The sequence below is a fragment of the Takifugu flavidus genome, chromosome 22 (assembly GCF_003711565.1).
Source record: "Takifugu flavidus isolate HTHZ2018 chromosome 22, ASM371156v2, whole genome shotgun sequence".
Classification (NCBI taxonomy): Eukaryota; Metazoa; Chordata; class Actinopteri; order Tetraodontiformes; family Tetraodontidae; genus Takifugu; species Takifugu flavidus.
The window spans coordinates 5,476,141-5,497,013 of NC_079541.1; the positions used below are offsets into that span (position 1 = coordinate 5,476,141).

Genomic DNA, 20,873 nt, shown 5'->3' on the forward strand with positions numbered 1-20,873 from the left:
CATTTTGGTCGCTCGAACGCCAACCACTGTGAGTGAGTTACAAAAGTGAGATACTGGAGAATTCCCAGTAAACCCTTGTGGAAGTAAGTGGATCTACGGTTACCGCACCTTTCTGGTGAAAAACAGGAGGGGCATTTCTTCTTTGAGGGTTATGCAACTCGCGTCTGGCTGTCTCATTACCTTTTTTTTTTTTTTAATTGTCAATTTTTCCACAGTTTCAGCTGAAATACTCCATCGTAGCGTCTGGGTTAAACATTGCCATGTGCCGTTTTCACATTTTTCCACACACAACTTCTCCAGCTCCTTTCCCCACAAGCAGCCTGCTTCACTTTGACTTGCTCACATTCAGTCATCGCGTTGAGAACCACCAGAACGTGCAGCTGTAATCTGTTGGAGCGCAAAAAAGTTAGCAGCAGAGGTATTTATCTTAGCTTTTTATTGGTGGGGGTAGGGGTGGAATATTACTCCGTCTTCCTGCACCTGCTCAGTTTTAGTAGACAGTAGATTATGGATGACGCTCCTCCAGACTAACTGATGACACCTTTGAATTTCTATAATGACCTGATTCCATGCAGCCTGCTAAAACCTCCCCCCTCCGTCCCATTGCTTTTTTCCATCACTGTTTCCCCATCTTCCCCTTTCTCTCTCCTCCCCCTCTCTCAGTCTTTCCCTCTGTGTTTTTCTCCAGAGACTTCCAGCTTTTGAACACCACACTGTTCTTACCTACTGGCCCTCCAGCCCCACGCACACGAAGAGAGCGAAGCACAGGTAAGCTTGCACCGTGGAGCTCTGTGATTTCACACTATAGTTTCAGCCTCTTTCCTCTTTATTCTCCTGGATGGGGTCATCCTCCCTGATCAGGGGCTAGTGCTGCAGAAGAGAAGGCAAAAATTCCACTGCATGAACGTTAAAACTCACAGTGCAAGTTGGATAATTTATTGTTTTAAGAAACTTGAGATTTTCTTGCAGTGCTATCGTCTTGTGTGAGTAGTTTTACGCATGAAGGAGCTTCTAATATATGTATTTTCGAGGTTGTTAAGTGGAGCATTCTCTATTTGTGTTTATATTAATTGTCTGCAGTGTTGATTTTATAGTATAATCCCAAACTAATTATTCCAGCTTTAATTCCTTTTATTTATGCTTGCTTCTGCACAATATTGTCTTGCCTGAAACATGTGTTTCAGATCTATTTATGCACATAAATTATGTCATTGTCACACATCTGTGTCACATTATTGCTCTTTTGCACCTTCTTAAAAGATGCATGGAGTGCAGCATTGGAAGAAATCTTCAGTTTTTGATAATTAATTCAAGGAATCTGGGACTCATTGGTCTCCAACTGGTTCGCTTGAACCTTTGACCGATTATATAATGCTTGTAGGGGTGGGTGTGGCAGTAGGATGTCTCTGAGCGGAGGAAAGACTGCATCTGTCAAGGAACAGCTGTGTTAAACTTTTATGATTTAACACTTTTTGTTTAATGAATAATGCTTGCTTCTCTGTGATGTCTCCATTTCATCCTCTGCCTGTGGATCCCTAGGAGCCATGTGTCCTCTCCGTGTACCTCTTTTGGCTGCATTGATCAGCCTGGCCCTGTGCCAGTATTATGACTACGACTACCAGCCTGCTTCCATCTTGGGACCCTCAGGGCCCAACTGCAATCAAGATTGCGACTGCCCCATCAGCTTCCCTAGCGCCATGTATTGTGACAGCCGCAAACTGAAGGCTGTTCCCGTCGTCCCATCAGGGATCAAATACCTCTACCTCCAGAACAACCAGATAGATGCGATCAAGGCGGGTGTTTTTGACAACGTAACCGATACCCTCCGCTGGCTGATACTTGACAACAACCAGATTACCAATGGCAAGATCGAAAAGGGCACAATCGACAAACTCACCGCCCTGGAGAAGCTACACGTCAGCTTCAACAACCTGACGGAGCCAGTCATCCCTCCATCAAAGTCTCTTGATGAGCTGAAGATAATGCACAATATGTTGTCCAAATTCCCTGGGGGACTGCTGTCTGACAAGGAGAATCTGACCTCCATCAATCTCCAGTTCAATCAGCTGACCTCAGATGCCATTGCGGGGGCCTTCACAGGGCCGAAGAAACTGTTTTCTCTGGATGTGAGCCACAACAAGCTGAAGAAGCTGCCTGCTGGAGTCCCCAGCACACTGGTAATCCTCTACGCTGACTACAATGACATTGCGGGTGTGGCGGCAGGATACCTGGGCAAACTGCCCAGGCTTCAGTACCTGAGGCTCTCGCACAACAAGCTTGAGGACTCTGGAATTCCCGCTGGAGTGTTCAATGCAACATCCCTGGTGGAGCTGGACCTGTCCTTTAACAAACTGCAGTCCATCCCTGAGATCAATGAGAAGCTGGAGCATCTCTACCTCCAGGCCAATGAGATTAACAGTGAGTGGCTTGTCAGTTGCAATTGTTGTACAACCTTCCCTTTTCTTTCTAGTGCTACCACGAGGGACATGCTTTCTGGACATTTATATTTGCCTCTGTTGTCGATTCCTTGCAGAGTTCGACCTGTCAAGTTTCTGCAAGTACGTCACACCTACCGACTTCTCCCACCTGAAGCACCTGCGCCTCGACGGCAACAACGTGACGTACAACAGCATGCCCCCCGACTACGTCACCTGCCTGCGCGAAGCTTCGGATATCATATTCGAATGAGGGCTTCCCTCCAATCCAAGCTGCCACAGCACAGGCTCAGCCAAAAGCCTCCAGTATTCAAACATTGCTGACAGTACTTAGCACATAATTATATGCAAACTTAGGTTCCTATAACGCCACCTTTATCAGTTAAATAAATGCTGGGTAAATCAAATCAATAAAATTAATACAAAAAAAAAAACACAGGCTACCAACTGGAAATAAAATCCAGAATCTAGTTGTAAAAACAACATGTTAGGATCACACTTCAAATATTTTGTTTTTTAGGTGAATGACTCATAAATATAGCAAAAAGCACACAGAAAAACTATATAGGCTATAGTTCATTAGCCAAAAGCCCTATGAATAAATCATTCATAGAAAACACACACTTATTCATTCCATGGTTGTTTGGATACTATTGAACTGGACGTGGTGGAGTGACCCTCCACTGTCTTCATTCAATAAAAGCGTCCACTCTGTTGTCTATCTTGTATGTATGTTCCATTCTTTAGCATGTATAGTATACTTTGGGTACATTGATTCATCCATTGCTGTGCAAAGGACCATAGCATGATAGGCTGCATTCTCAGATTTTGGTGTATAATTCCTAATGTGAGCTATGAACATGTGTAAAATAGCAGTTAGGGAGCAGTCCCACCTTTAACATCGGTCAAAGTTTCAGGAAAACACCAGTGTTATTTAATCCAGTCCCTGTTGTACACTTTTGGAAATGACTTAATCAATCCTCTGATTTACATATATGTAAGTAATAGCATTTCTTTGCAGGTTTTTATTGGAAAATATTACACATTTTTAAAAGACGTTGGTATTATCATGGTTATTTTGCTCGCTCAAATCTGGAGATGATGGTTTGAATTTTTTTTTCTTCTGTCTTTACTTATTTCCTTGCTGTCCACTGTCATGTGAGTTGTTGACCTTTGTAAACAACATTTGCTTGACTTGCATGCAACCCATGGTAACATTCTTTGATAATAAACTACAGCTTTTGCAGTTAAGGTCCTGTCATTGTTATGTTGGTGGTGTTGTTTAGCCCGTCTGGCTAACGTTTCGTCGATGACCTTGTGTTGGTTTTTATTCCTTTTATCGTGATTTTTCTTTGACTAAGTAACTGGATATGACTTGGAATTACTGTGAGGAAACCAAACACAGTTGAATAAAATATATTTTAAAACTATTTGTATGATATTATTTTAAACGTGCTGTAATAACCACCTGTCACACGACAAAACAGGACTAATAAACTGTAATTAGCATAATTAGCTCTATGGCTAGCATACTAAATGCACATGTCTTGGAGTAAATACTCTTATCACTATTCTGAACTCTAACATGCCAAATGAGTGTTGTATACAGGCAAAAAATACTTCTACTCTGTGAAGTAAGTTATTTTTGGAATCATGAAGGACAAATATACGTATCCTGAAATGTTGCGGTCTGGAGGAGTATTTCACGTACACACACCCATGTCCGGGATGGATTTAACAAGGTCCCTCGCGGGCCGTTAAGAAGATCCTTTATCTTTGTTCTCTCCAAAATTTCGATGTAGTCGCAGAGCAACATTTGAAAAAAATAGAAAAGAAAGAGGTGGTCCTGGAGGGATGCAGGGGTTGTAGGGTTCTTGCTTAGTGCTGCAGCTTTCTTTCTAAATCTTCCCTTTAAACTGCCTCAGACATGCATCCATCAACGGGGAACCACCTAAATGACTTTTACGAGGAAAGACAAGGAGTTGAAGATTGTGTGCAATAAAACGTTATTCTTCATCCAACCTCGTGTTACTTTTATATTTAGTACAGCCCATAAACTGTGACCAAGAAAAGGGTTCTGTTCCTCATTATTTGTATCTGCTACAACTGAAAGCCCTCAGCAGGAAGCAAATTTTTTTCTTTGACTGCTAGCATATCTTCTTCGCATCCCAAGCCTTTACTTCGGGATTCGGGTGGTTCGTCGATAAATCTCAAAGATAATCTGTTACAACCTCCAAAACTTGTGATTCCAAAGCCTTGCACACCCTGTTTGGATGCCGCATAAGCCGGGGAAGCTTTGCAACAATGATCACGATCTTTCTGGACGCTCAGCGAGGTCGTAATTAGCCCAGTCACTGCAGAAAGAGGGCCTGTTGATTAAAAACACACCATTAGACATGGTGCAAATGGTTTCCAGACATCCCACTGCACCTCCTCCTGGCTATAAATCCCAAAAGGAGCTGTCCGTTCAGACAATAAGTACTTTCTAAAGCATCAAATCCTCCTGCATTAAGTAAAAAGACTATCCGCTGTTGCAGGGTAGCCATCGGAGATCTTCTCAATCATGTCCTGCTCTTATCTCTGAATCAATCAGGTTAACTCCCTCTAATTTCATCTCTTTCTCCATCTTTTGTATATTACTCTTTTCCTCATCCCAATCCCATAAAGGGCAGCCCTGGACGCCAGATGTGCCATCTGTGGCCATCATGCTGACACGCACAAAGAAATGTGGGGGGAAAGGGGGCTGTATTAGGGGGAAAGGCTAGAAAAATCTGTGGTGTGAAGTTCTTTTAGGTGTGGTCCATTTTAAGTGTAACATTCTTAATATCCAGATAATGTTTCCCCAACCTTCATCTCACAGTTTGAGCAGCTGTTTTTAGCCACATGCATGTAGCTTTGTAGCTGGTGTTAGCTATGTAGCAGCATGGATTGATATGGGGTTAGTAAAGTTTAGCCAGGTGGTCTAGTTTTAAATTGTCGATTGGAGTAGAATTGAAACATAAAGGCTAAAACATTAGAAAAAACTGGGACGCTAGAGGGATAAATGATGATCATGGTTTTACGGTGCGGCCAGAATGATGCAGAATGAAATTAGAGATAATACACATTTACTTATATTCTAGTGAGTTTGTGGATTCCAGGAAGATGAAAAATGCACAAATTTGGCCATTAGTCCCACTTGTGCCCTCTATAAAGTCAGTGTAGCAGGAAATAATGTGGAGATGTATAGCAAGAAGTACAGTGAACAAGTAGACCTTTGGCAGCTGTTGTGGCATCACCTGAATGTGACCATTTCATGCTATAACTGGGTGTCTTTATGCCATCCGGATCTGAACTGGACCAAACCAGTTGTACTACATGTCGGTAAGTCACTCCTACTTCAAATTAGAGGACAACTTTAATCGTTGCTTGGATCTTAGTGCTGCCTCTCTTGAGTGTGAAATAAATCAGATTTATTCCTGATAGACGTAGTGGAAAACTACAAAAATCTCTAGGATTGTTAAATGGGGGTGGGCCACTGTAAAAATCAGGGTGTGCAAGTATGAGTGCTAACCCCAATAAGCTTCTCACTAACATCACCTGATGTGCAAGTAAACCAGCCTGGAGGCCTGTGAGGTGACGCGAATGGGTCAAATGGCTCTGTTGGGTGGAGTGAAGGCAGTTAACCCTCAAAACTGATGACGTCAACCCCTAGAAAGAAAGAGGATACAAAACAAAAAAGGGGGGAAAAGCTTTTGGGCTGGCAGGAAAGTAAGCAACTCTGAAAGGACATCCCCAACTAGCACAGTCGTCCTCCCACCAACAACACGTGCTCCATCGTCTCAGCTTTTCGACCCAACTAGTGTGTGTCCAAGGTGTGCTCTTGAGGGGACTCAAACACAGTGCAAGTCTAACTGGACAGGTCTACCACACTGAGAAGAAGCAAAGGAGCTACACCTCACCCAGCTGCATGGGGATCACTCACGTCACCTGGAGAAACAGGTAAATGTGATTACTGGGATTTGGGAACACTTATTTGAGAGGGGAAGAAAATGATGAGAATCATCACAACGGATACGGTGCACCATCTCAGTGGTTTAAAGCAAAATAACTGCATTTTTTTAAACTGTGTTTCAGTCACTTTATTTTATAAAAATGCTCAAATATCAGCCTTTTTTATATTGAATTTTACATCTAAAAGCAAAGGAACCGAGTGAAATCAAGACGGCTCTGACAGGAAAAACAAACGAAAGCCTTGCAGGAAATTAGCATGATCGTGTTCCGCTGCATGTGTTTCTCTTTAGTTTTTCAGAAACATGTTGAACATCTGCGAAGCAGCCACATTCACAAGTCCTGTTTGTAATGTTTGTCAACCACAGATTAGCCTTTCCTTCCACTCATTAAAGTGTCCCCCTTTACCAGTTTGAAGGTTCTCATTTCATCTCCAAACATCAGTTGTTGGGCTCTGTCTCTTGATAGATCATTGTCAACTGGACCACTTCTTGACTTGCCAAAGCGGTTCAAAGGTTGATCGAAAGCATTTGGTGGGAGATTTGTGGCTCCCCTTCTTGCTGCAGATGAGTCGTCTAGAATTTAATTTTATTCCTCTTATTCCCATGTCTTTAAACCTAGACCTGCACTTATTAGCAGAGAAGTGTGTAGGTAGCAAGATCTGTAGAGCAGCTTCTAAAGAGAAGCTACTTTAAGATAACGGGCTCATAGGTTCCACATGGATTCTACCATTACTTATGTGTCCACATGTGGTTAAGGAATGTGACTTTGACTCCTATAAATGTACTTGGTGTCATCAATGTGCAAATCCCAACCTGTGGAATTGGACGTACAGGATTACAGTGTTTAGAGGAATGATCGGTGTTCACAACACAGGATGAGCTGTAATGTGACTGATGTTGGATAAGGGCTGCTCATGTCCTCACACAACTCTGCAGAGATTATCCTGTTGCATTCAGACCTTTGCCGTCATCACTGGAAATTAGAGCAGCCCTACGCGGTGTCTTGAAAGGTCATTTGCCTCTTGCTCAACTGCCATTCAAATCTCCGCCAGATTAAGCTTGACCTCTCTCCCTTAACACTGTTAAATCTAACCCAATGTCTTGTACCTGAGAAGAATGCGTCAATGTGCCTGGGACAGAGTCCATTCCTCCCCTGCTGTGTAAACTGATGTATGGGTTACCCTAAAATAGAAATGCATGACAGCCAATTTGGATTGCACAAAGCTGAGGCTAACCACTGGCTGCATCAACGTAAAGATAAACGTAGTAAGCTGTGCAATGCAATTATACAGAATTTTTTTAAATGATCTATTTTCCTCCTCTATCATCTCCTGGTGTGCTTTCCAGTCAGTACCACGCAAAGTTAAATTTCAGACGAGGCTTAAAAAAGGACCAAACATGCCAACCCAGGGAGGTTTGTGCCAATGGATGAACAGGTAGGCCTGCATTAGCCTGTTTCTATGTGGGCCATGTGTCAAGCACAGGAAAGGCTTAGCTCGCTACACACCACCTCTGATCCTTGATCCAGGGTGACTCTGATTGGCCAACAGAAGATTTAGTGTCACCAAGCATTACAAGTTGGCACGCTGTAAATGAAATGCTTCGGGTACAAATACAGGACAGCGAACGGTACAACCTCAGAACTACAATCTGTGTCTTACTGAGTAAGGTCCGACAGGAGGGAACTTGAGTTTAAGGTAAGCTGGGATACTGAGATGTGGACAATAGAAGAGATGGGCAGTGTTCCTGCATCTTTAGTCATTGGGTTGTGTATCTTACTAATGCCGGGACCTCAGTCAAGAGGTTTAGACCATGTATGGAACGTAGGACACTTAAAGCAGGTCTGTTGGCTTTTTCTTTGAAGTGTTGGTGGAAAATCTGAGCCTACCTGGAACAAGTTCCAGACATGGGTCAAAAATTTAAACAAGAACCAGATGATACATACAAGAGTCAAGCAAGGGGCATACCACATAGGGGTACCCATGATATTTAACGGCATTTTTTCCATTGCTAACTGCTCAGATGCTTAACTCCTGCACAATAGAAATCTTTTCTAATTCCATGTTTGGATGATTTATGGAATGAACTTCAAAGAACAAATTTTGTATGTTGCACAGCCAGAATGTACAAGTCCTGCAGTTGACATGCAAAGTCTAAAGATCCGCTCTGTAAGGTTTTCCTAATGCAATTAATTTTGACCCCACTTTGCATGACATCTTGGAAGCTTTGTTAGCCCTTGTCAGGCAAGGCAATGACCCAGAATGAAAAGGCTAGCTTGTCTAGCAGTGGCAAGGCCGGTGCATGTTTTGGCTATTTGAGGATGTGCCACTCCTTTGAGTCATTATCTACGTTTGTCTCCTCTTTCTCCACAGGTTGGCTGCTGAAATGGCACTTTTCCTGAGCCTTGTCTTCATCCTGTGCCTGGTTGGCCCAGCCTTCAGCCAGGACCTGCCTTATGAGGAATACATGGAACAGCTCCAAGGCTGCCCCAAAGAATGTCACTGCCCCCCCAACTTCCCTCGTGCCGTCTACTGTGACAATAAAGGCCTCAAGAGTGTCCCCAAAATCCCACCACACACATGGTATCTCTACCTCCACAACAACCTCATTGAAGGGCTGTCAGCAGATGCCCTGCAGAACGCCACACAGCTGCGCTGGCTGAACCTCAACCGCAACAAAATCACCAGTGAGGGAGTGGAGGAAGGTGTCTTCAGCGCAATGTCCCACCTGCTCCACCTCTTTATGGACGATAACCTCTTGTCGTCTGTACCATCGAAGCTTCCAGCCAGCCTGGAGCAGCTCCGTCTCTCCAGGAATCGGATCTCCAAGATCCCTGCGGGTGTTTTCAGTGGTCTAGATAAGCTCAACCTCTTGGACCTGCAGGGGAACAAGCTGATGGATGATGCTGTGACTGAAGTGAGCCTGAAGGGTCTGAACAACCTGGTGCAAATCAATCTGGCCAAGAATCAGCTCAGCAGCATGCCTCTTGGTTTACCACCCACCACCGTCCAGCTTTTCCTTGATGGAAACAACATCGAGAAGATCCCGGCCGAATACTTCAAAGGTTTGCCAAAGGTGGCCTTTCTGAGGCTTAACAACAACAAGCTTGGCAGTGGCGGGATTCCAAGAAATGTCTTTAACATATCCAGCATCATGGACCTGCAGCTCTCCCACAACCAATTGACTGAGGTTCCTACCATCCCCTCTGGGCTTGAGCACCTTCACCTCGATCATAACAATATCAAAAGTAATTTGAACATTTTTCAGTACAGTAATATAATGACTTGTAGATTGTGGTGTAAATTATCTAAAAGTTCCATTTGCTTGTTGTTTTCCTAGGTGTCGATGGCAGCAACGTCTGCCCCGTCTCCATCGACTCCATGGACGACTCCGTCAACGACAACATTCCCAGGCTGCGGTACCTCAGACTGGATGGCAATGAGATTAAGCCACCGATTCCCAGGGAAGTCATTCTGTGTTTCCGTCTCCTGAGGTCCATTGTCATCTAGAAAAGAAATCCACAGAAGCTGCTTTCCTAACTGAAGTGCATATGCATGTCCTGTTCATTATATGCTAATGTTTGATGCTAACTGGTATCAATTAGTTTTGTTGCTGTGATGTGGTGGGAAATTTCTTTAACTTTGAGAAGAAATTGTTTCCTCAAAATATGAAGGAAATTACACCAAGGGGTGATCTGGGATAGATGATGTTGACAACTAGCTGTGCCTTATATTGACGTTAATGTCTAGTTTAATGTTTCAATGGCAGAGCAGTGTTTAACAGTTCAGGGCTCCTTTTCAATACAGTGTTTTATATTCTTCTACGAGACTGTTTTCTTTAGGTTTTTCTTAAGTAACACCAGTTTGTTTATTAAGTAATAAGTAATTTATTTCTTATTTCATATTATACCACAGAAAATCCACATATAAATACATGACCAATTTTCTTAGTATTTTGTACAATTTAAAAAAAAAGTGATGTTGATGTTGATGTGAAGTGCTGTTTATTTAAAAAAAAAAAAAAAGGCCAACACATTTTTAACTCTGGTCATTTATTTTTTTGACAAAAAACAAATCGCTAAATGTCTTCAATCTCAATAAAGGTTTTGTGTGTATGTGCCATGTGTGTATTTCTTTTAACAATATGAAACAAGGCTTGGTATAAACTCTATTTCCAACAGGTAAGGCCTTAATGGTCTGCAATGAAATAATTATATAAAGAACCACTTGTGGGACAACAACGTTAATGCTAAAGAGCAGTAGCCTAGCTTACTATTAGCCTCTGGAAGCCATACCATTGGTTGGTATGGTTTTTCTTCTTTGGTATAATGTATAGGTAACATGACTATCGCCACATACAGGGGGCGCAAACCAGGGACCTGCTGGTATGTCTAAGTGTGTGTGTAGTTGGGGTGGGGGGGTGGGTAATGTCTGCAACTTCCTACAACGTATTTAGTGTCAGGCCCCTCTGTTCAGGTATTCCACAACTAAACTGAGATTTGTAGTTCAAGCAGATCACGGTGCAAAGAGAAATTAGCTTCAATCTGAAGGGAGGGCATGAGCCTTCCTCCAAGGGGACTTCCTCTCAGCACCATGCAAATAGGGACTCCTCACAGAAGGCCCATTGTGTACAAGGGCCCAGCGGATCCCCCCACACACATGAAAGCAACTCATGCCAGAAAGGCATACAAAATATTTCAGGTTCAGCAGCGCTCGTAGATAAATACAGGAAACACTTGTACGGGATAAAAGCATTGCCAATGGTGATGGGGGGGTCTTTGTGCTCTCTTTTCCTGAGATACTTGATGTCAGTGTTTGAGAGGGCCGTTCGTGTCTGGGTGTACAGTGTGGGGTGGGTGCACTCCGAGTGACCAAAAGCAATCTGCTCTGGTCCAATCAGTCTCAGTGCCTACCTTAACACATAAGCGGTAGGGCACTCGGGTCTGGCAGAGCGTGCAGACCTGCACACACACCTACACACTCGCTACATTTTCACACACGCACGCGCGCTCGCACACACACGTGCTTAATACACCCACCCTCGCTCTTCAAGGCACCCTGGGCGACCTCTCACCATTGGCCGGGTCCCGGAGCCCTCAGCATCTCCATCACCGCTGAAGGGACAATTTGGGAACGCAGGAGACAGAGGTAAGCGCTCTTGGTGATGTCGCTCGCGGCCTGATGGCTTCTCTGAGGGTGTCAGAACAGCTCAGTTTAACGGTGTTATACAGAGGAAAGTTGGCTAATGAGTTGGTCACTCAGCTGCTTTGTTGTCCCCAAGGACTTTGCTTTAAGAGCTTTGCAGGGGACTGAAATGTGAGCATGTTTGTGGTCTTTTTGCCTTCTTACAGGCGGCGAAAAATCCGAGACGTGACAGGTGTCAATTTTGCCGGCAGCGTTGATTTCACATGAAAAGACAAAATGCTCATCTTTTTATTGTTTTTCCCCTTTTCGCGGGAGGCTCGCACCAGTTTTGCAGCGGTCCCAAAAGCGAGTTTGGTGTGCAGCTCATGGAGTTTAGGGAGGATATGTAGAATCACTGGATATCAGGAATGCCCCGCTGGGAGCCAAGCATAACACGGAGGAAGGCTAAAGGCTACAATCACAAGCACAGTTTATGCACTGTACAGTGTGATGGCCTGTATTAAAGCACACCTCTGTCTCTCATAGACTCCCTCTTTCAGAGCAGCAATGCTGGATTCCACAGCCAAGCTGCTAAACAAAATATTGCATTGACGTTTTGGGAGACAATACTGTAACGGTCTGATTAGCATGTCTTTGTCATTTATGTGCTTATTTTGGGAAAGAAGAAAATAAATGCTACCTGGCCTCATTCCAAAAATAGCAGCCCAGTTTTCTGGATTCTCTCTCTGAAAGATAGGTGTGTTTGCGCACAGTATTCATGTGTGTGAAGTATCTCCCCATGCTGCGTGTTTGTGTGTGTATGTGCATGTGCGTGTGAGAACGCCGTCGCTGCTGAATGAAGCTTTTCCTTGCAGCCGTAACTCACTGCCATCCTGTCCACAAACCTCGGAGGAATTTGGAGTCTGAGTGTTGAGACAGGCAGTGACTGGGCCTCATAAAGGCCCTCTGTAAAGGGTGAGGGGTCGAGGTAGCGCACAAATCTGTCTCTCTGTGTCTTTCTCCCTTTCTCACTCTCTCCATCTAACCCTGGGGGCCAGCGTCTTGCCAAGGCCTCTCTCTATCCCAGCCTCTCCTGGCCCCCCTCACCTTCCCTCGCTCTCCGTTTCTCTGCCCCGGCCTGCAGGACTCTTTTTGAACTCTGGGGTTTGACCAGCTCACGCAGCCGATTGATCTGTGCCATTTGTAACTGTTTCCTCCTGGCAATGACAACATCGAGAAAAGTTGTTAAATCGCACATTTGTTTTTCCGTATGTTAATGAAACTACGACATTCCAAAATATGCCCAGCTAACACTCATTGAATGAAACCATTGTGGCCATGAAAAAAGCCTCGAGGAATTATTAGGGGGGGTTTAAACATCTCTTTTGGCAGCCAGAATATTGGTTTTCATTAACATGCTAATGGGATTTAGCATTTCGACCACAAGGGTTGAAACAACCCATTTGACCTAATATGCTTTGCTTAAAACAACACGCGCTAACACCGCAGCCACAGTAATCCCGAAAGGAGTCCACATTTTTGACACTGACAGATCACTTAAAAGGAGGCAACAGAAAAATAGCACTCGTCTGTTGTCCTGTGTATATATTGAACAGGAGAAGCTGAAACTGTTGATATGAGAAATGAAAATGAGAGCGGGAACTTCTGTCAGTTCTGCTGCCTGACAAAGCCCTGATTAGCATACTCTAATCTTATTAGCACTTCCCACAATGAAACCACACTTTCCGCCAGCCACTTAGTCTGTGCATATCTGAGCTTTCTTGGTAAAGTGCCCCAATTTCAGGGTTTCCTTGCATGAATTTTAGCTAAATCCTAGTGTTTTGCAATTTGTCTTTTGGAGATTTATATCCCATGAAAAGCATCACCCAGGCAGGAAAGGTGACGTCTAGCCTGGAAAAATACCCACAGTTCCTTATCAGATCAGATCAGCTCTGACCTTTGACACGCCACAAGCAACCACCGATTTGAGCTAAGATGGCTGCTCTGTGGAACAGTGGGAAGTGCTCCTTATATTTGAGTTAGCGCAGCGTTCTGCGCTTCCGCAATGAATTCCCTGATCTGTATGAGGTGACCCTCTTCTCTAATGTGCTTAAACAGGATGTAGACGGTATTTTTCCTCAAACAAAAGACACTTAAATATAGCAGTGGATGCTGTTGAACTTGTTACTGTTGTTATTTTTACTTGGTTTTTTTTTCCATTTGATATCCTATTAATGCCCCATTTGTAATCACAGCTAAGATTTTATCATGGCTCTCACTCTTAAGAGCGGCTTTCTGTTCAACTTTATATCCTTCTCCTCCTTAGGTGGACAATGAGGACGCTCGTGCAGCTCGTGTTTGGACTCTTCATCCTCAAGGCGGTGGTGGCTGGCCCCAGATTTCCCCGCCAGGTGGACTTGGACTCGTATGATAACTATGACGTTCATGTAGACGACTTAAATTTGGAGAACCAGGACATGTATGACTACGAAGACAGCCTGACGGATCCTGAGGTAGGAAACCCTTAAAGATAGCCCTTATGTTGCATCTTGACTCCATTCTCCTTCGAGATCTACTAGTGCTTCCCATCAGAAGGGACGGATTACCCACATCAATTGGCTGGCTGTTTGTCTTTATGCCGTCCCGTCAACATGATCAACATGCAGACACTCGAGGTTGCCATGAATCCCCAATCAGACGAGACAAAACCACAGAGTTGAGGGCTGAAGCGAGGTCATGGGGTTCATGGAACGTGGACCGACATCCTGCTGATAATATCTGCAGCCAGTTGGAAAACGAGCAGATTTTCCAGCTTTTTCATTTTATCAGCCAAGATATTCTGCTCTTAAACCTCAGCCAGCCCTCCCTGGTTCCACGGCCCGGAGCCTCCGCGGGCTGGATTTTCCTCCATCTGGAAGCAGACAATATTTATGCCCTGGTGACTGACAGGGTGCGCGGGTTTATTTGCCCACAAAAATCTATAAAAGATTGTGCTCTGAGTCCTACAGCAAATGTTGTCGTTGGGGATTTTATGGAATCTAGTTAGGAGGGCTGCCGCTCAAATTCTGTCTGGGTCACTGCCTTCCAGAGGGTCGCTCTAATCAGCTCAAGCCAGGGGTGATGTGGCAGGTCTGCAGGGCACGCCGGCATTTTCGGGCATTAGCGCCATTTTACTTTTCCTGGTTACAGCGCTTTTCACCGATGTTGAGGTGGCACATGGACAGCTGTGTGTGCGGTCTTCCAGCAGGCTTCTTTTGAGCCCTTTTGTTTTCTTTTTTAATAAACTAAACCTGCTCCAGCTCACAGTCTGCTATCTAAGATTTGAAACTCTCAGCAGATCAGGCAGGAAGGAGCGAAAGCTCCTGGCATTCCAGGGCTGCGAGCTGAAGCGGTGGTCATTGCAGGAATGTCAGAATGTGCCGCGGTTGAGCGACTTTGATAATGTCGTGAATATTCTGCAGGCCTATGTGGCAGGTTGGGGGAGAGAGAGGAGCAAACACAAAACACTCGGCAGAGTCTTCCTTGTCTTCGAAACAACACTAGCAGATGGAGGAGATCTCCTTTTTGACAGTGTTTTGTAAAATCGCATTGGTTGACGGGGGAAAAAAAGTCTGTTTTATTTGCACATACAGGCCGGATGTCAGGGGAGAAATGAAGCAGTGATGAGCTCCATGCCTCTGGAATGCTGAGTGTTTGTTTTCCACATCCATCTGTTGGTATTTCGGCTCTTTCTCCTTCGGGGCTCGCCTCTTTTTACAGAAGACTCAAGCTCTGAGAAAACCACTGAAATCTCCACTCTGCTGCATTTTGAGGAGTCTGATGGATTGAGAGGCTTCCTATTTACACCTACAAATGCTATTTGAGCTATTTTCAGTGGAAATTTGGAGTGAGCAATTTATACTAATGATAGATATCAGTGGAGGTCCCTAAATGGGAGACTAAATATCAAAGCTGGTAGAAGACTGCAGCAAATGGCTAAGCCCCGCCTCCCACATGGAGGACAGGGGACACAGTCGTCATGATTGACAGCTGCTCTTTTCATGTAGTGTGCTATAATTCCCATTAATCCCCAGGTTAAACCAACATCACCAGGGCTCATAGTCAACGGTTAGCAGCTTGGCTTTATACAAGAAAACGAGGTGCTAAGGTGTTAACAAAAATGTTAAGCATGGCTTTTAGCATCTTAGGCTAACACGCAAGACCAGGTCCTGCTTCAGCAGGCGCCTTAGCCTGACATGCTCCTTCAGTGGAAACGTACTAGCGCATTGCAGTTAAGATGTTACTGGTCCACCAGTCTAACCTACAAGAGTTCACCTTTTTTTAAAAAAAACCACTAACTGATGAGCTGGACATGACTTAGTACGCCTCAAGATCCATAGAGAACTCAACATGGTAAAGCAACATGTTACATCTTTACATTGAGAGAGAGACCGTTTCCTGTCTTCAGTGACTTCCTGTCGTTGTGTCACATGTCATACCATTAAGATGAAGTCAGCCATATGGATTAAAGCATTTGCAACATGTATGTGTTCCATCTGCAACTGAGCCTGATGCTCACAGTTTTGCATTGTGGGCTCTGTTTTCTCATGCTGTGTCTAGAGCCCCCTCCTCTCTGTATTTCTGGATACCAGCCGTTCGCCTCTTCTTTCCCCCTGGGTGCGCATGTTTGCTTTGGGGATGGGGGGAAATGAAAGGGAGCGCTGCAGCAAGCTAACTCTCTGCGGGACATGTCAATGGCCTACTTTGTTGTATGCATGAAACATGTGTCTGCCCAGATTTCAACTGTTTGGGATAAGTCATCATTTCAGTGCTCTCTTTAAGGAGTGATTCCATTGGTGCGCTAATCCACATTGATTTTTGACTCCACCTCATCCTACTAACATATGGCTGCCGGTTAAAAGCAGCTAAAAGACTAAAAGAGGGATTTTTGTAGCTACCATGTGAGTCTTGGTTCCACAAGGACCATTGCCTGTGGTGGGTTGAGTCACTGTGCGCGTCAGGTGTTTAAATGCAGCAAGTGGATGGAGGTTCGTCGCCCTCGTCTGGTCAAAGATAGAACTGCATGATGGGATTCATTTTTGACCATTAAAAGAAATAATGGGATTATACAAACTAATATTCTTCTAGTATTTACAACTTTTCCCCCAACATGACATCCTACATGCATGATTTTTGACCTAAAGGTGTCATTATTGGCTTATATAAGTATTCAAAACAAGGATTTTCTTTTAGCACTTAAATGCAAATATTTGGGTAGCCATAAATGTCCGTGCTACTAGATGCAAGGTAGACGCAAATTAATGTATTTGCTGTTGCCTAGTGGCAGTGGCCTGGGTCATTAATATAAACAAGGTTTTGAAATTTGGGAAAGTAGTAACAGGTTGATGCAATTTGTGGATGTATTTTTACAAAACGGCCACGGTATCTGCCGTTTGTGAGTGCATCCACATCCTACTGTGGCGTGTTTTTATTTTTGATTGTTGTCTTCCCCTCAGGTGCAGATCGGAACGCTGGCCCCACCTGATTACAGCTATCCTGTTCCTGAGGCCTCGTTGGAGGAACAGCAGCAGGAACAGGAGGAGGACGAAGAGGAGGAGATTCACTTAAGACCACAGCTTACTCCTCAGGGTTCAGGGGGGTCCGGGATTCTCATGGGCCCGGAAACACAGAAAGGTCTGGAAAAACACACACCCCTGGGTATTATTACCACAGAATTTTCTTATATTCAAACCGTGGGGCCTCATTCTTTAGACTAGCGACACCTTTGGCAAAGGTTTTTCTAAAAAAATATGCAGTTCTTTCTAAAACTCACCGACTGCAACTACCATTTTAATGTGCATGTCTTCCATTTAACTAGCTGTCAATGGTTAAATGTGTCACCAATTATCACTGTGTGTGTGTGTGTGTGTGTGTGAGAGAGAGAGAGAGAGAGAGAGAGAGAGTAAAACTGCTGTGTTCTTCATGTCTGACACCTAATCTTGTCTCTAACAAGAGGTGGAGCTGCGTCTGACGCCATTTGACACCCTTCATTTCTCTGGGGATTTTGAGGGCTCCATAGGGTCTGGGGGTTCAGGAGCCTCGGGAGCCTCAGGGGCCCCAGAAGCCTCTGGGGCTTCCGGGATGCCTGAGGCTTCTGGAGCTTCTGGAGCCTCTGGGTCCTCAGGAGCCTCTGGTTCTGGAGGTTCAGGAGATCTGCTGTTCTCATCTGGAGTCACATCTGGAGACTCTGGTGATGGTGATATCATCCTGATGTCTGGGGCTTCTGAGGAGCTGATCAGCTCTGGAGGATCTGGGGAGTTTCTGATATCTGGGGATCTCTTGATATCAGGAGATTTGTTGATGTCAGGGGACCTGTCAGGTTCTGGGGACAGAACAGGATCTACAATCCCTGGAGTCTCCGGAGATTTTCAAGGGACTTCCACTGAACTCCTCTTGGGCTCTGGAGAGTCCGGGGACCACTCTGGTTCTGGGCTGTCTGGAGATCTTTTGGTCTCAGGGACCTCTGGAATCTCTGGGGTTTCTGAGGAGTCTGGAGACTCGGGAGACTTGGGAATAACATTGTTATCTGGAGGTTAGTACAACTGGATCTTGATTAGTGAGGCTGGAGGCAACTCTATTTCTGGATCTGTGTGAGAGTAACCGCTTTGTGACCTAAATACCATTTAACTGTGTTAAATGTTGATTTATTTTAACCTTGTTTGTTTTGTTGTGTGCCATTGTGTTTGTGTTATTCATAGTCTTACTTCTAACCTACCCGTCTAAAATGTGAATTGATTGTCCGCGTCACCTTTTGATCATCAATTGTCTGTCTTCTAACCCCGACCCTTGGCTCTAACAAGAGGAGGAGCTGCCCCTAATTCCTGAGTCCATCCCCAGTGAGGCATCGGGTACCTCTGGGGAGTTCTCTGGAGTTTCAGGAACCCCAGGGCCCTCTGGGGATCTTGAGCCCTCTGGAGACATAGAGTTGTCTGGAACCTCCGGGACCTCTGGTGTCTCTATTGAATCTGGAGACACAGAGGTCCCTGAGATCATTCTGGTTCCTGACACTGATAAAGGTCAGTATATCAAAAGGAAATATTTTGATAATTACCCCACCCAAATTGCAGGTTTTCCCATTTTTCATGAGCCATACTTAACAACGCTAACATACTGTCTGTAATTGATCACCTTGGCAAACAGCGGAATGCTGATTGCTAGACTTCCTGTTCTGTATCGTCTGATCTAACCTCTTCCTTTAACACCTAATCTTGTCTCTAACAAGTGGAGGGGCTGCCTCGAACTACAGCAGAAACCCCTCAGGAGGGTGCTGGCACTGTAGAAGGGACAGTGAGCTCTGGAATGCCAGAGCCTGATAAACCTGACGAGCCTGATGAGCCTGAGGTTGACAGGGCAGGTCAGTATTGAATAGCACGGGCATTAAAATCACAGCATCATGCTAAGATTTGATTTTTTCGTGGACTACAGCCGGGGAGGGGGGGAAGGTGGTGGTGGGGGGGTCCTTCAGAGTTAATGATTCCACTGACCATGAGCTGAAATTTGCTCCCCCTCATCTTTGCTCCTTTTGACGCATGTTCTTAAGGTATGCCCACTTGCTTGCTGTGCACATGCCTCGGAGGGTCGGTCTACTGTGATGACCTGAAGCTAGACAGCGTGCCACCCCTTCCTAAAGGCACAACCCACTTCTATGCCCGCTACAACAGAATCACCAAGATCAACAAGTCTGACTTCGCCTTCATGAGTAAGTTTCTTTTCTTTCTTTTTCTTACATAAACTTTAATTCCTGCTGTGGTTGTTTTCTTAAGTATTCAAGCAGTGCACAGCGCAGTATATCATGGCCAACCTCATCAGAAGCACGAAACATGAAAGGAATGCAAAATCAAATTGAGGCAATTTCCGGTTCAGAATGTTGTTCAAGGATTACAGAAGCTACAAATCAAACCGTCCTTTTTCGCCTTTCAGGGAAGTTGAAGAGGATCGACTTGACTGCCAACCAGATCAGGTCCATCGATGACGACGCCTTTTTGGGTCTGCCCGAACTGGAGGAGCTGGTGATTCGAGAGAACCATGTCTCACAGCTGCCCGGCCTCCCGAACACCATGACCCTGATCGACGGCAGCCATAACGACATCGGCTCCAGGGGTATTCACCGCGAGGCCTTCAAAGTACGTACGGCTAACCTCGCACATCCATTCCGGTCCAAACAATAAAGTCAAATTTAATTTAATGTAATTTCTTCTTGTTTTGTAGGAAATGACAAGCCTGCTGTACCTGTACCTCACAGACAACCACATTGATTATGTCCCAGTGCCTCTACCAGAGAGCCTGCGATCACTACACCTACAGGTATTATGGTTACATCTCTCCTACATGATAAGGTGCTTGGTATGCTTTCATATAGAAAGGTGCTGGAGGTTCCGCAAATGGTGCTTGCATAGTTGCTCGTCACTAACAAAACATGCCTCTATTTTTTAATTGTCACTCTGTTTTATGATGTTATCTCACTCTGTTTCCGGTTGCAGCGCAACAATATTCAATCCATGCACGAGGACACGTTCTGCAACCTGAAGGATTTCAACTACATCAGGAACGCGCTGGAGGACATCCGTCTGGACGGGAACCCCATCAACCTCAGCAGGACCCCGCAGGCCTACATCTGCCTGCCACGCATTCCCATCGGGGACCTCGTTTAACTGCAGACACACCTCAAAATCCAACTATAAGCCCAAAATCTTTGTACATAGACAAGATCCCATGCACTGGCATGCATCATTTCCCCCCAGAAAATTGAGCAGCACAACATTCACACACTCAACAAAACATATACATAAAGACATTAAAACTGGTCCACACCAGAAAATTGATTGAAAGGAGAATAAAATGAAAGGCCAGACAGAAAAATAACCAGTCAAACTGTTTAAATATGTTTGTTTTGTAAAAAAAAAAATCTAATCTAAATCTTTTTTAATATATACTAACAATTATATTGAAGCTGGAACCAAAGCAAACCACCGAAGCAATAAAAGATGCATTTAAACACAATCATCTGTTGTAAAGTCTGTACTATAATATAAAATATATAATTTAGAGGGGATCTTTTTTTAACATGAACTGCAATATTTGGTGTAGTACATTTAAAATAATAGTGATGTTCTAACAATGCACAATAGCCTAACCCAAAGATGCTAGATTAAATTTAAGACTTGTCTGCTTGGGAAGGGGTTCAGATGGGGTTGAGGCTAACGCTGATAGCTTGCTACTGTGTGGTCTGTATGGAATAACCACGAGTAAATAAAGTTGTTTTGAAGACCTCACTAAACTAAGAG

General features: G+C 44.4%; 3 protein-coding genes across 8 annotated transcripts; all 3 read left to right on the forward strand.

Annotated features, from left to right (window-relative positions):
• The first annotated feature begins 402 nt into the window (after positions 1-402).
• Positions 403-3,865, forward strand: lum (lumican). Of its 2 annotated transcripts, XM_057022852.1 has the most exons (4): positions 403-418; positions 664-768; positions 1,540-2,418; positions 2,534-3,865. In XM_057022852.1, the coding sequence occupies exons 3-4, from the start codon at positions 1,545-1,547 to the stop codon at positions 2,686-2,688; spliced, it is 1,029 nt and encodes a 342-aa protein (XP_056878832.1). In that variant the 5' UTR covers positions 403-418; positions 664-768; positions 1,540-1,544; the 3' UTR covers positions 2,689-3,865. The 2 variants fall into 2 exon arrangements, with proteins under 2 accessions (XP_056878832.1, XP_056878831.1); XM_057022851.1 differs by lacking the exon at positions 403-418 and having other exon boundaries at positions 555-768.
• A 2,285-nt stretch (positions 3,866-6,150) lies between these two features.
• Positions 6,151-10,413, forward strand: kera (keratocan). 2 transcript variants are annotated; one of them, XM_057022929.1, is made up of 3 exons: positions 6,151-6,416; positions 8,800-9,674; positions 9,767-10,413. In XM_057022929.1, exons 1-3 carry the CDS (start codon positions 6,385-6,387, stop codon positions 9,934-9,936), a joined length of 1,077 nt encoding a protein of 358 aa, XP_056878909.1. In that variant the 5' UTR covers positions 6,151-6,384; the 3' UTR covers positions 9,937-10,413. The 2 variants fall into 2 exon arrangements, with proteins under 2 accessions (XP_056878909.1, XP_056878910.1); XM_057022930.1 differs by lacking the exon at positions 6,151-6,416 and adding an exon at positions 7,974-8,124 and having other exon boundaries at positions 9,767-10,412.
• Positions 10,414-11,278: 865 nt separating this feature from the next.
• Positions 11,279-20,870, forward strand: epyc (epiphycan). 4 transcript variants are annotated; one of them, XM_057022002.1, is made up of 10 exons: positions 11,279-11,574; positions 13,877-14,063; positions 17,046-17,223; positions 17,543-18,121; positions 18,390-18,605; positions 18,812-18,943; positions 19,130-19,288; positions 19,510-19,712; positions 19,798-19,893; positions 20,070-20,870. In XM_057022002.1, exons 2-10 carry the CDS (start codon positions 13,884-13,886, stop codon positions 20,238-20,240), a joined length of 1,914 nt encoding a protein of 637 aa, XP_056877982.1. In that variant the 5' UTR covers positions 11,279-11,574; positions 13,877-13,883; the 3' UTR covers positions 20,241-20,870. The 4 variants fall into 4 exon arrangements, with proteins under 4 accessions (XP_056877982.1, XP_056877983.1, XP_056877984.1 ...); XM_057022003.1 differs by lacking the exon at positions 18,812-18,943 and having other exon boundaries at positions 11,282-11,574; XM_057022004.1 differs by lacking the exon at positions 18,390-18,605 and having other exon boundaries at positions 11,283-11,574.
• The last annotated feature ends 3 nt before the right edge of the window (positions 20,871-20,873 follow it).

Coding starts and splice junctions, on each gene's coding strand:
- kera (XM_057022929.1), top strand. CDS start 6,385: ATGGGGATCACTCACGTCACCTGGAGAAACAG. Junction 6,417..8,799: donor CACGTCACCTGGAGAAACAG/GTAAATGTGATT, acceptor CTTTCTCCACAG/GTTGGCTGCTGAAATGGCAC. Junction 9,675..9,766: donor CGATCATAACAATATCAAAA/GTAATTTGAACA, acceptor TTGTTTTCCTAG/GTGTCGATGGCAGCAACGTC.
- lum (XM_057022851.1), top strand. CDS start 570: ATGCAGCCTGCTAAAACCTCCCCCCTCCGTCCCATTGCTTTTTTCCAT. Junction 769..1,539: donor ACGAAGAGAGCGAAGCACAG/GTAAGCTTGCAC, acceptor GTGGATCCCTAG/GAGCCATGTGTCCTCTCCGT. Junction 2,419..2,533: donor CCAGGCCAATGAGATTAACA/GTGAGTGGCTTG, acceptor GATTCCTTGCAG/AGTTCGACCTGTCAAGTTTC.
- epyc (XM_057022002.1), top strand. CDS start 13,884: ATGAGGACGCTCGTGCAGCTCGTGTTTGGACTCTTCATCCTCAAGGCG. Junction 14,064..17,045: donor ACAGCCTGACGGATCCTGAG/GTAGGAAACCCT, acceptor TCTTCCCCTCAG/GTGCAGATCGGAACGCTGGC. Junction 19,713..19,797: donor TTCACCGCGAGGCCTTCAAA/GTACGTACGGCT, acceptor CTTGTTTTGTAG/GAAATGACAAGCCTGCTGTA.